The following is a 14056-nucleotide window of genomic DNA, read 5'->3' on the forward strand; positions in this document are numbered from 1 at the left end:
GTAAATAGTGTTACAATGAACAGTGGGGTGCATGTATCTTTTCAAATTATGCTTTTCTTCGGCTATATGCCCAGGAGTGGGCATATGGTAGAGCTATTTAATTTTTCAAGGAACCTCTATATAGTGCTTGTACAAATTTACATTCCCACCAACAGTGTAGGAGGGTTCCCTTTTCTCCACACCCTTTCCAGCATTTATTGTTTGTAGACTTTTTGATGATGGCCAATCTGACTGGTGTGAGGTGATATTTCACTGCAGTTTCTATTTGAATTGCTCTAATAATCAGTCATGTTGAGCATCTTTTCATGTGATTTTTGGCCATATATCTGTCTTCTTTGGAGAAATGTCTCTTTAGATCTTCTGTCCCTTTTTTAACTAGGCTGTTTGTTTTTTTTTTATATAAAGCCACATGAGATGTTTGTATTTTTTGGAGATAGAGAATCTGAATAGACTAATCACAAGTACTGAAAATGAAAATGTGATTTAAAAACTTCCAACAAACAAAAGCCCAGGACCAGATGGATTCGGAGGTATATTCTATCAATCATTTAGAGAAGAGTTAACATCAATTTTACTGAAACTCTTTCAAAAAAATTCAGAGGAAGGAACACTCCCAAGCACATTCTATGAGGCTACCATCATCACCCACATACCAAAATCAGACAAAGATACCACAAAAAAAGATTATAGGTCAGTATCACTGATGAACATAGATTCAAAAATCCTCAACAAAATATTAGCAAACTGAATCCAATAATATATCAGAAGGATCATACACCAAGATCAAGTGGGATTTATCCCAGGGATGCAAGGATCCCTCAATATCCACAAATCAATCAGTGTGATACACATCTCCTTTTAAGTGTCCTTTGGATATATTTTCCTCCTTCTCTCCCTCCCTGCTTGCTTTCCTTTCTTCCTTCTTTCCTTTCCTTTATCTTTCCTTCCTATAGCCCTAATTGGGCAATTACTAATCAACAAAAATGTTCTGGGAACAGTGTTCCAGGTATCATGCAGGCAAGAAAGGTGCAGAGATATGTAAAGGAAATCCATGACCTATACAAACTCACAACCTAAAAGGGCAGATGACCAAGGCAACATAATTATGTCTGTGTGACACGTTATAACAATAAAAACTTTTTTTTTTGTCTTTTCTAGGGCCACACCGGCGGCATATAGTTTGCCAGGCGAGGGGTCCAATCTGAGCTGTAGCCACCGGCCTACACCACAGCCACAGCAATGCAGGATCCGAGCCACATCTTTGACCATACCATAGCTCACGGCAACGTTGGATCCTTAACCCACTGAACTGGCCAGGGATCGAACCTGCAACCTCATGGTTCCTAGTTGGATTTGTTAACCACTGAGCCACGACAGGAACTCCAATAAAAACATTTATTACAACAACATTACAACCATAGAGAGGGCTCAACTCACTGTCTAGGAGGAGTCAAGAAAGGTGATGGCATCTGAACTGGGTCTTGAAAGGAAAGGAAGCATTAGTTGATGAAAAGAGGCATTCCAAGAAGTAGAAACAGCATTTGCAAAGGCCCAGAGTTATGGACTGACATGGCTGGAGTTCCTGTTGTGGCTCAGTGGGTTTGTACCCATGAAGATGCCGGTTCGATCCCTGGCCTTACTCAGTGGGTTAAGGATCCGGCGTTGCTGTGAGCTGCGGTGTATGTTGCAGATGTGGCTAAGTTCCTGTGTTGCTGTGGCTATGGCTCCGATTTGACCCCTAGCCCAGGAACTTCCATATGCCGCGGGTGTGGCCCTAAAAAGAAAAAAAAAAAAAAATGACGTGGCTTATTCAGAAAATCTAGTAGTCTGAGGAGTGACTGGTGATAAAGGCAAAGTGGCATGTTGCAAATAAATTCTGAAGGGTTCTGTCTACTAGCAAGCTAGGACTTGATGCTGTGGAAGCTAGGGAGTGGATATTGACAAGGACAGGGTAACAGGATCATAATTGGGTTTCTGAGACTACTGAAGAGAAAAGATTCAGAAGAGGAACTGGCAGGAAAGCCAGCTAAGAGGCTGTGCACTAGGACAGGACAGAGGAAAGATTCAGAGATAAGACATGGGTAGGGGAGAGGGAGCTTTGAGCAACATTTCTGCAGTAGAATTGACAGAGTATAGTAACCAATCGTTTTTGGAGGGTGAAAGAGAAGGAAAAAGAGGATAACTCAAGTTTCCAGCTTGTGGGGTGATGCCATTGGCCAGACAGGGAGCAAAAGGGGAGGGTGGTTTGGGGGAAGATGGTAAGTTCGGGTAGAGACACCTGAATTCCTGGGTCCGAGATAGAGGACATTTAAAAACATGAGAGTGAGAATTCCCATCATAGCTCAGCAGTGAATGCACCCAACTGGCATCCATGAGGATTTGGGTTCGATTTCTGGCCTCTCTCAGTAGGTTAATGACCCGGCATTGCCTTGAGCTGTGGTGTAGGTTGCAGACGCAGCTCAGATGCCGTGCTGCTGTGGCTCTGGCGTAGGCTGGCAGCTACAGCTCTGATTGGACCCCTAGCCTGGGAACCTCCATATGCCATGGGTGCAGCCCTAAAAGGACAAAAATAAATAAATAAATAAATACATACATACATACATACATGCATACATACATACATAAGAGTGTATAAAGTCACCTCCAAAGAGTACACAGAAGTAGAGAAGCTAAGGAACTCCACCACAAAAGGGTACAAAAGAGAGAAGAGGGTGGAGGAGAGGATGAAGGAAGGTTTAGAAAAGTAGAAGGGAAACCAGAAGTAATTGAAGATGGTGTTACCCTGGGATGCTATGTCAAGAAAGCACCCAGAAGTGGGACAGGGTCAGTAGGGACCTTAACTGCTCTTTCCCCCAACCCAAAGCCAGAACTAATGAGCTCCCACCTAATGACTAGACCTTTACCATCCTGTGGGGTCAGTCACATTTACAGGATGGGCGGTGGTAAGAAACAAGCATCCTGGAGGCTCAGCATCAAGTTGGCCTCACTGTCATGCACCCTAAACTGGTTCTCGTTTCTATGAGCTGAAGCCTTGACTCCCTGTCTTTGCTCACATCCCTGTAACGAACATCTGTGCTTCCTTCTCTTTCCCCAGTACCCCAGTCCCTGCAACCAGAGTCCTTCTCTAGGATCTTAAGACAGGAGTCTTGCCTTTTGGGGTCCAGATTTATCCATTCCCTGGTGTTAAGATCCCGAGCTGCCCAGTCCGTCCTCACTCACAGATGCCTGGAACTATCTTCCCTTGTGTATAATTCCTAGGAGTATCTAGGTGATGTTTGGGAAGCTTTGGCCAACAAACAAGCAATGGACGAACAGACTCTCATATTACTACAGCATATTTGTAGCGATTACTTCCTAAAATTGCTGTTCATTCATTCCATGATGCCTTCATTCAGTGTATGCATTTGACATCTTTTAGATGCCTACTGTGTGCCCAGACTATTCCAGGATACTCGAGGATGCAGAGGTAAACAAAACAATGCACCTTCCCTGGCAGGGCTTGCAAACTAATGGGGAGGATAGATAAACAATTTAAGTACATAGTGGGCCAAATGGAGAAAACTAAAACCACTACAAGACAGAGGGAGGCTGGAACAGAGGGAGAAGGCTGCTGTTTTACAATGGTGGTAGGGAAGATATCACTGAGAAAATGACCTTGAGCAGAGACCTAAAAGAAGAAAGAGGGAAAGTAATAAAGTGAGTGCTGCTGGTATTGCCGGGACAAGCATTCCAGGCAGTGGGAATTGCAAGAGCAAAGGCCCTGTGGCTGACCTGGCCTGGTGTGTTAAAGAAATGATCATTCCATTGTGGGGTAGAAGGAGGGATTAGTGTGGGCAGGAGGCAATCAAGAAGAACCTTTCAGTTGTTGAAAATGTTTTGACTTTTATTCTGATAAGCATTTAGTCAGAGAAGTTGATGTGTTCTGTCTGAAAGGAACCTTCTGGTTGCTTCATGAAGAATAGATTGTGGACAAGATCAGAAGCCAGGAAACTAGTTAGGAGTTGAGAGCAACAATTCAGGGCAGAGAGAATGGTCATCTGGACCAGGTTGCTTCTGGGGAGAGTGGTGAGAGGTAGTTGGATTCTGGATAGAACTTAAAGGTAGGACAAGCAGCATATAAGATGGCTTGGATATGCTGCAAGAAGAATAGAAATCAAGAATGATGGAGTTCCTGCCGTGGCGCAGCAGAAATGAATCCGACTAGGAACCGTGAGATTGAGGGTTTAATCCCTGGCCTTGCTCAGTGGATGAAGGATCCGGCATTGTCGTGAGCTGTAGTGTAGGTTGCAGATTCGGCTCGGATCCCACGTTGCTGTGGCTGTGGCATAGGCCAGCAGCTACAGCTCCAATTAGACCCCTAGCCTGGGAACCTGCATATGCCACGGGTGCAGCCCTAAAAAGACAAAAGACAAAAAAAAAAAAAAAAAAAAAAGAATGACCCCATGATTTTTGGCCTAACCAACTAGAACAATGGAGTACCATTTACCCAGATGGGAACTAAAGAGGTGGGGGAATTGAATTGGGGGCATGGCAGTTAAATTTGGGATGTCCATGAAGCCATGTCCTGAGCAAGCAAGCGGGAGGAGGCCCTGGAGCACCAGTGGAGGGACTGGCGTCAGATGGAAGCATGGGGGTGTGGCCGTCCACATGCCAGGAGGAAAGGCAGGGTGTCCAGGGGCAGATTCAGAGTGACTGGAAAAGGGAGTTGAGTCATGAGGACCTGGGGAAGCTCTCCTGTAACTGCTCCTATTTTCTCACTAAAATAGGAAGCCAGGTCAGCAGATGATTGAGGACAGGGGAGGTGTGAGGAGGCTGTAAGGTGGAGAGCTATGACATAGTCTTCTAGGACAGTGCTTTTCAGTTTCAGCTCATGACCTAATTGTGAGTTGTAAAATCGAGTGATTTGAGATCAATTAGGTGATTTTAAAAAGGAAAATTGTGAGTCAATTGCATGTAGGAATTGCTTAATAAAGGCTTTGTTTTTATTTCTTTGTGTATATGTATGTCCTGGTTTGTAGCAAAATATTTTTGAAAACACTGGGCCAGGGCAGTGGGAGGAAATGAACAAGGCATTGTCAAATTACAGTCAGGGACCAAGTTAGGTATCATAGAATTAACATATTTTCATGTAAATACAGTCAGAATATAGATTCCTAAGATCCTGGCCTTGGACCTGCTAGAGAACCACAACCCCTCCATCCCTCCCTCCCTCCCACCTCTACCTTCAGGATCGGAGAGCTTCGTGTTGGAATATTTGCAATGATGGGATGCTCATCAGCTTAAAAGCTCTAGATTTCAGAATATAACTTTCCTCTTTATGAAAAGCAGGGCCCTCATAACACCCTGAGATGGTAAAGTAGTGAGTAGAGGGTCTGGCATTGGGACTTTGGAATCTAGTGTACTTAATATGAAGTTTGACCTTATTACCTAATACCAAACTTGAGGGCCTTTTTCTGTTTTGGGAAAGTCAAAATGCTCTAACACAAAACCAGCCTCAGCACACCACGAAATCTTATTTTTGTTCAAACTTTAGCCCAGAATGGACCCATTTGACTTTTACATGTATGCTCTCTCTTGCCTTATATTGCACTAACTGATGTTTTAATAGATGATTGAGCTAATTTTCATGCCTATATTTGCAAGATTTGTCACTGGATCCTCAGATGAGTCCAATCAAATATAACTTTACTTAGAAAAAAAAGTTCCTTTTTAAGACTTTCTAGGCCTCTGTGGCTGAATATTTTCCCTACAAAATAGGTTAATGAATAACAGTTAAGAAATATGTCAATAGGTGCTGTGAAAATGGCCATTTGTGTTTTTAATTCCAATAAGCTCTAGTTATTTTCTAGACGTGGTAATTTAGAATAATAAAAACTACTTCTCCAGTTCTATATTTTGCTTGATTGTTAAAAATGGTGTTGAGATTACCAACTCAAATCAATTTTCTATGTACCCACTGATTTCTAAACCATTTATGAGCTGTTTTTAAAAAGCACTTTTTCCTTATTATAAAGACAATATCAAACTTAGTTCATTAGAAAGGATATCAGACATAAACATTATACATGGAAGGTATTTTCCCTTTGTAAGTTGTTCTCTTTCTACTGTATTTATTGTGATTTATATAAATTTGAAGCACTGAAGCAACAAAAGCAAGAATGAAATGTAACTAATAGAGAATGAGGACTCAAAAATGTACTCTGCCTAAATAAGAGTAATTTATAACGCTAATTAATCTTAGTTCAAGAGGTGCTAATTTACAACACTATTTAATCTTAGTTCAGAGGTAAATCGAAATCAAGTAGACTCTAAACCCACTTTCTGTTCTTTGGGGATTATTAATCTAGTACTCTTTCTGTAGTTTCACTTCTCTAAATGCCAAGAAAAAGTTAAAACTGCAAAACAGGACATGAAATTCCTCTTACTAGTATAGATCAGTCTGCTATTCATTCACCTATTTTTTTCTCCCTGTACGTAAAATGTTTCTTTAGAAAATACACAGGTTTAGTCCCTCTTCCAAGGCTTCTAACAGAAGCTCTACCATGGAAAGCTCTGGCTCCCCTTCCATTTTGCAAGCCTCAACAAGTCTGCTGCTGAGTCAGAATCTCCTTTTTTTCCCCTGATGTGAGAAATCTTTCTCCCTTGAAAATTCATAAAGCTTCGGAAATGTTTAAATTAGAGTCTCCCCAGGGGGAAGGGGCGGGGATGCCAGAATGAATGTGGCAAGGAGGGAGTGCCCCACACCGCAGTCCCCAGGGTGGCACATGAAACGCTTTCTGAAATTGGAGGACTTGGAGCGGGCCCAGGGTTACCATAGGAGCTCGCCTCGGAACCCATCACATGCATATCTGTGTGTAAATAACCACACGGAGCCACGCTAGGTTCCAGGGACTTTGCTCCTCAGTACCGAAGTGAAAACGATTTGGTGAACGCCAGGGCTTCATGTTTACCCTAAAGAAAACACTTTCACGGGGCTGCAGGATGACAGCACGCTGCACGAGACGCTAAAAACAGAAACCAGCGCGGAAAGGCGCTTTCCCCACTGCAAGGAGGGCTCGGAGTCCCGGCCACAGTGGGGCCAGAGGCGTGGGCGACCCGCTGGGCAATGTGCCAGGCGGGCAGAGCCCCGCACCAGCGAGTCGGCCAGAGGCCTCCCCCACCGAGCCCCGGGACCGGAGAGACAGGGTCCCCGCTCCCTAGCGCTGCGGACCACAACACCGAGAGCCGCTGCTAGTCCGGCCTCAGTTTCCCCTGTGGGCCAGCGCTGCCTAGGGAGGACCTGGTCCCTGCAGCCGGGCTCCTGTGACCGAAGACCCGGCGGAGGTGACAGGAAGGAGGCGGGACCCCGAGGTAGACCACAGAGAGGGGAGGTGGCGCGAGCGACCTAGAGCTGGCTCCACCAGGACCCCGCGCGGGTTGGGGCAGTTGCCCAGGAACGGTCCGCGCCTCCTGCGCGTGCTCGCCCTCGTGCGCGCGAGCGCTCAGCCCTCTTCGGCCGCCCGCTGTCCCAACCGGCCTCTCCATTCCCCCGGCGCGGGAGAAGCCGGAGGCTACGCGCTGCTCGCGCCCGCGATCCCCCCCGCCTCTCCCGAGAGCGCGAGCGCGCCCCGGGCCGAGCCTGCTTGTTAACGAGGGGCGGGACGGGGGCGGGGCAGCGGGGGGCGCGGCGGCCTCGGGCCCGCGCGTGCCGGGACGCACCGCGGGGGGCGGCGCGATTGTGAGGTGGCGCTGACGCACGTTCCGGGGTTTTTAAGCGGCCAGGGCGGCGGCAGCCGGGGCGGCGCCCGAGCCGGTCTCGGGAGGTGGCGGTGGTCGCCGCGAGGGCTGGTGGGGCCGAAGTCGGTGCCCCCGGCTCAGTCACGGTGTCCCTCTCTCACTGACTCTCCCTCCTTCCACCACGGCGGCCGCGCCGCCCCAGATCCGGCGGCTTCTTAGGCGGGGCAGCGGACGGGGCGCGCATCCTCCCGCTGCCACCGGCCTGATAAATGAGGGACTTCGGGTTTGGGGTGCTGCAGACCGCCCCTCTCCGAAGCAGCAGCCCCGGGTCCCTGTTCAGCGGCGGGGCGTACGGTCCCTTCGCCGCGGGGCCCGCCGCGGCCGCCGCCCCGCTGCCCTCCGCCACGCCCTTCGGCCCGCTCTCGCCGCCGCCGTTGCCTGTCACCGGTTTCTCGGAGGCCGCCTCCCCCTTCTCTATCCCCCTCGGCTGCGGCGGCGCGGACAGCTCGGCCGCCGCCGCTTCCTCTTCCTCCCCGTTCCTGGCGCATCAGCAGACCATGCAGGATGAGCTGCTGCTGGGGCTGACACAGCAGCCGGCGCGGCCGCTCTCGGGGGCGGCGGCCACGGAGAAACTCCCCAACCACCACCCCGGCGGCGGCACGAACGCGGGTGTGACCCACCTCCTCCCCTCCCAGGACTTCAAACCGAGTCTGCACCACCCCTCCTCCTCCTCCGCCTCCTCCTGCTGCTGCTGCCGCACCTCCTCCCCGCAGGACTTCAGTAAGCGGCAGCAGCAGCAGCTGAGCAGCCAGAAGAGGAAAGAGTTCAGCCCTCCCCACCTTCCCCACCCTCCGGACTCGAAGCCGCCGCCGCCGCTCCACTGCCCCGGCCGGTTCAGCCCACCGCCGCCGCCGCCGCCGCCCGGGCCGCTCCTCCAGCCGGCGCAGCTAGCCCAGCGCCAACAGCAACAGCAGCAGCAACAGCAGCAGTTCAGCCTCCCGCACTCGCAGCACCTCCCGCCGCAGGACTTCGCCCCGCGGCAGCGCCCGGCCGACCTGCCCCCGCTCCCGCAGCTCCAGCCTTCGTCGCCCGCAGCCCCGCGGCGCCGCCACGGAGGCGCGGGCAGCCCTCGCAAGACCCCGGCCGCGGGCGAGGGCAGCGCCGCCGAGTCCCCCAATGCGGGCTTGGCCCCCTCGACGCCGCCGGTGAACCCCGCGCCGGGCTCCATGGAGTCCCCCAACCACCCCTTGCTCAACAGTCCCAGTAACCTTCTGCCCGGCGGGGCGCTCGGCGCGGGCGCCTTCAGCAGCCTGCAGAGCCCGGACCTTCCGCACCCGGGCGGCGGCAGCGGCGGCGGCGGGGGCGGGGGCGGGGGGCCCCCCGGAGGCGGAGGGGGAGGCGGCTCCGCGTCGCCGCCGCCGCTGCCCGGCTTCGGCACCCCCTGGTCGGTGCAGACCGCGTCGCCGCCGCCCCAGCCCCAGCCCCAGCCGCCGCCGCCGCCGCCCCAGCCGCAGCCGCCGCCGCCGCCGCCCCAGCAGCCGCCGCAGCCGGGCTCTTCGGCCGCCACCCCGGGTGGCGGCGGCGGCGGCGGCGGCTCGCTCAGCGCCATGCCGCCGCCCAGCCCCGATTCGGAGAACGGCTTCTACCCTGGGCTGCCGTCGTCCATGAACCCGGCCTTCTTCCCCAGCTTCTCGCCCGTGTCTCCGCACGGCTGCGCTGGGCTCAGCGTGCCGGCGGGCGGCGGCGGCGGCGGTGGCGGCTTCGGGGGCCCCTTCTCGGCGGCCGCCGGGCCCCCGCCGCCGCCGCCCGCCATGAATTTACCTCAGCAGCAGCCCCCGCCGCCCGCGGCGCCGCAGCCGCCGCAGAGCCGGAGATCGCCCGTCAGCCCGCAGCTCCAGCAGCAGCACCAGGCGGCCGCCGCCTTCCTGCAGCAGAGGAACTCCTACAACCACCACCAGGTACGGCGGGCGGCGGCCCGGCTGCGCCGCGGGCGCCGGGGAGACCGCGGGCGGGGCGGCCCCAAGCAGCCGCGGCGAGGACCCCTCGCCCGAGTGAGCGTGCACCCGGAGGGCGGAAAAGGGTGACGGAGCTGGGACACTGGCCCCGGCGGGGCGGGAGGGCTGTGGCCACCATGGGCCGTGGGGCCGGGAGGCGGGTCCGGCTGGAAGTGGCCCCGAGCCGGGCGCCCCCTCGAACGCCCCGGCTCGGCGGTGGGGGCTGGGGCCAGGGCGCAATGGCGCCGGGGCCGAGGGCGGCCGGCCGGGCGCGATGTCCCTCGCGTCCTTCTCGGCGGGCGACCCCGGAGCCCCGCCGGCGCTCCCTGGCCTGGGGGGGGGGGCCGCCGTCCGGCTTCCCCGAGCTCGGGAGACGCGGCGAGGACCTGCCGGGGCCCGGGGCCTCGGGACCCGCGGGTCGGGCGGCGGCCTCCGAGGAGGAGCGGCCGTGGGAAGCGAACTGGGGGAGGAGAGTGATTACCGGAGAAGGTCCTGGTGGGGAGCCCGTGACCCTTTGCCGTCGTCCAATGAGGGAACGGGCGGAAAGGCTTTTTTTCTTTCGAGTTTGTTTCCTTCTTAATTGACCGGCGAGAGCTGTCGCGGTGAGGCGGTGGCCGGGCCGCACAACCTGCCGGGGACCCGGCGTCGGCGACGAGCCGCGGGGCCGCGCTCCTCCCGCTGACCTGCCTCCGACGTGGGTCGGTCCTCCGAGCTGTCAGCGCACTTGCGGGGAGAAACGGGTGGTGGTGGCTCCCTTGGTTAAGAGCGAGATTCTCCAGGTGGTTTTACTGGCTGTACTTCTCAATGTTTGGGGAGTATTTTGTAGCTTTTAAAACTAACGGAGTCTGCGATCGGTGGGTTACCTTGAAGAGAAGACTTTTGCATATTTTTGTTGGCCGTAACCTTCCCTTGAATGATAGGGCGTGTATATTTTAAGTGGGTAATGAAATTAGGAAATCACAGCGGGCAGGTTTTTTTATTCATCCGGGGCCTTTCTGATTCAAAGTCTGTTTTGTTATCCTCTCAAGACAGCGTTTGAGTGGCCGCTGGGTTGGTTAGTTGACATCGTAAGAGTATTTTGTTGTTGTTTCTGATCGTCAACATTTATGATAGGGATCATTCTAAGGCCGATTTCGTGATTAAAGATTGTGCGACAAGCAAAATTGGACCTTAGCTAGTGCTTACTTACTCATATAACTTTTTCCACTGACCAGTTAAAGTTTTTAAGGATTAACGTCTTTAAAAAGGTGAATACTAGCCAAATTAACCAAAGTAACAGGAGGTTATTTAAATTAACTAGAATAAGAGCAGTTTTTGTTGAATCATTGGTTTCTCCCTGAGAGAGGAGTGTGTGGCCTATAAGGATTGAAAGTAGATAATTTTGAAATAGTATTCCACTCTTCCATGATTTATGTAATTCTGAGCAGCTCTCTTTTGTGTGTCAGGGTCCTCATTTTTTTTAAATGAAAAATTTCTGCAGAAAATTATCTATAGGTATTTTTGTATTCTTAAGGCCATGGTATATCATTAGAAGACCATATACCAGGGTCTATATTTAACTATAATCTGCTTTTTGTCCAAAGATGGGTCTTGCAGTAGAGGTAAGAGGTCACACAACTGTCATATGGAATTTTAGATCACTGGAAGAGCACTTTGAACACTGCATCAGTGAGGAAAGTAAGGCCTTTAGGAATTGAGTGATTTGTCCATGGTCCCCAAGCTGTGCTTTTGAACTATGTGGAGGTGGAAACAGTAGTATGTATTCATGATTAAATTAGCATTAATTTTATAAAAAATAATAGATGTTGTAGACCAGGATTTAAAATTATAAAGAAGCAGGTTTAATTTTAAGAGTGTTTGACTTGGAGTAACTTATTGACTTCGGCTAAATATTACCACAAAATTATTAAATTATAAGCTTATTATTGAAAGTACAATTGCTAGCAGTTAACACTTTTCAAAATCTGCACTTGTAGCCTCTTGGTGAATTTTTCTTTTTGATGACTTAACTTTCCTTGCCATTGGTTCTAGTTTGGAATATAATTTCCTTTTCCATGAATGAAGTTAATGGAGACTTACTAAGATCTGTACTATAATGATCAAAGTATATAGTTGTTTATCTATGGTTGGTATCCACCTATGGGTAATATCAGATAATTACCTGTCTCTCCATGGATAATTGAGGTAAAAATTACAAAAAGTTAGAAGAAACTACCTGGAAACTGGAATATAATATCTTGAAAGTTGATGAATAGTGCAAAAAAGAGACATATTTCCATATTTTCCCTATCCCAAAAGGCATTCTTAATCCATGCAATAGAAGCACTCCAATGTTAATCATCATCCACTTTTGCAGTGGTACAACTTGTTGAGAATCCTAAAGCCTAAATATTTCACTCATATGAATGGGATATTTTAATTAATAAAGATCATATTCCTAGATGTGTGCCCAGCAGATTATGGTTGCTTTAAGATCGTAATGTAGGTTGTATCTTCTAAGAGTCTTTAAAGTTAATATCATTTAAAAGTATTTAGTTTTTTCTTCACATTTGTCATGTACGTGTTCTCTCTGAAGGGAAAAAAAAATAATTGCATGGTTCAATTTTAGTAATGGTCATGAAATGTCTTCTTGTTTCATTATAATTTAGAGTGGACATTATAATTTATAGTAGACAAGAGTATGAAAAGTCACCTAGCATAAAACGAATATTTTCGTAAGCATGATCTCAAGCCTATTACTTTTTATAAAATAGGTATGTTATGCTGCCTTAATATATTTCATTTTTAAAAATCATAAATTTAAGACCATAAATTCTTAGCTCCGGCCGAAATTTGAATTTGAGTTTTAAACTCTTTAAATGCGTATTATTTAAATAGATGTATTTTCCCCAGCCTCTTCTGAAACAATCACCTTGGAGCAACCATCAGAGCAGTGGCTGGGGCACTGGAAGTATGTCCTGGGGAGCAATGCATGGCAGAGATCATCGTAGAACTGGAAACATGGGAATTCCAGGAACTATGAATCAGATATCTCCACTGAAGAAACCATTTTCTGGTAATGTCATAGCACCACCGAAATTCACGCGCTCTACTCCATCACTGACTCCAAAATCTTGGATTGAAGATAATGTGTTCAGAACAGACAACAATAGTAATACACTCTTACCCTTACAGGTAAGAATGGTATGTAAATGGCCTTATTTCTAATGTTAATCTTTCAAAATAGGAAACTGGGTGGTGGTGGTAGTAATAGTGTAGCAAAATTAATGGATTAAAAGAGAGAAAGCTCTAACTTTTAAGCATATAATTTATCAAAGGTTAAAATACCTATACAGAGAAAATTGAGAATAGAAAAAAATCTCTAGAGAACACATAATAGAAAATAAGCTTTGTAAAATGTAGAAAATCTTGGTATAGTTCTTAAATACATATTGGAGCTTTTAACTGGCAGCACCTTAAGGATGCCTTAATTCATTAATCTTTAATAGGCCACCAGAATAAGTTTCTCCTCCAGTATTGCTAAACTAAGGTGTTTTGTAATTGTGCATAGATTTGACTGTATCAGCTATATGTACATTCAAATATAGTTAACATAGGTATGATTATGGCAGAATAATATTAGGACTTTCTACATCAAATTAAAATTTGTTCCCTGGTTCCGTGACTATTTTTTTCTAAATGTGGCCTAATGCTTTGGATGATTAGACGTTTTTTTCAGGGCTTATAATATTTTGTTGATGTTAAAGGTTGATGAAGTCCCCTTATGAATATCTAAAATGAGATTTTTTTTCCCCTTAAAACCATTAGAGGATGGAACAAAGATATAAGATAGAACTTTGATTGTTTTTTTTTTTTCTTTTCATTCTTCCTTTTTTTGTGTGGGTGGGTATGGGGACGAGAACTGCTTATTCTGATGAAAACTTCTATGCTATTGAAGGTGAGATCTAGTTTGCAGTTGCCAGCTTGGGGCTCAGATTCACTCCAAGATAGTTGGTGCACTGCAGCCGGAACATCCAGAATAGACCAGGTAGGCTGCACAGTGTATATTTTTCAGGATTTTGGCTAGGAGTTTAGTATTTGTATTATGAGTAGGATTTAGTATTTACTTTCCAATTATACCTATTTAAGCATATGTCAGAGAGCATTAAAGCAATTTATTTTTAAAGGGTCACTTGACTTTGTTTAATATAAAATGCCTCAATTTTAAATTTAAAAGCAATTCATAATCATTTTGTGTTTCCTAAACATAATAAATTTGTTTTTGAAAAAAAGGAATCATACCCAAGAGCACCTGACTTTAAACATCAGTCACACTGAACATGTTTTATCTCTTTTCGGAATCATTT

The 14056-nt window shown here is 48.5% G+C and overlaps 1 protein-coding gene across 13 annotated transcripts in view; it reads left to right on the forward strand.

Moving 5' to 3' along the window:
* The first annotated feature begins 7774 nt into the window (after positions 1–7774).
* Positions 7775–14056, forward strand: part of CPEB2 (cytoplasmic polyadenylation element binding protein 2) — a 70575-nt gene continuing 64293 nt past the window's right edge. For 3 of the 13 annotated variants that reach the window (XR_014811857.1, XR_014811856.1, XM_021100320.2), the window contains exons 1-3: positions 7775–9674; positions 12603–12884; positions 13648–13737. Coding sequence is in view for 10 of the 13 variants with exons in the window: in XM_021100320.2 (XP_020955979.1) it covers positions 7986–9674; positions 12603–12884; positions 13648–13737 (2061 nt within the window). In the remaining 3 variants the exon portion in view is untranslated. 13 annotated transcript variants of the gene reach the window in all.

Source organism: Sus scrofa, chromosome 8 (genome assembly GCF_054392235.1).
Source record: "Sus scrofa isolate SSC_HxYL_T2T_F1_AM1 chromosome 8, Sscrofa_HxYL_maternal_Yorkshire_Landrace_v2.0, whole genome shotgun sequence".
Classification (NCBI taxonomy): domain Eukaryota; kingdom Metazoa; phylum Chordata; class Mammalia; order Artiodactyla; family Suidae; genus Sus; species Sus scrofa.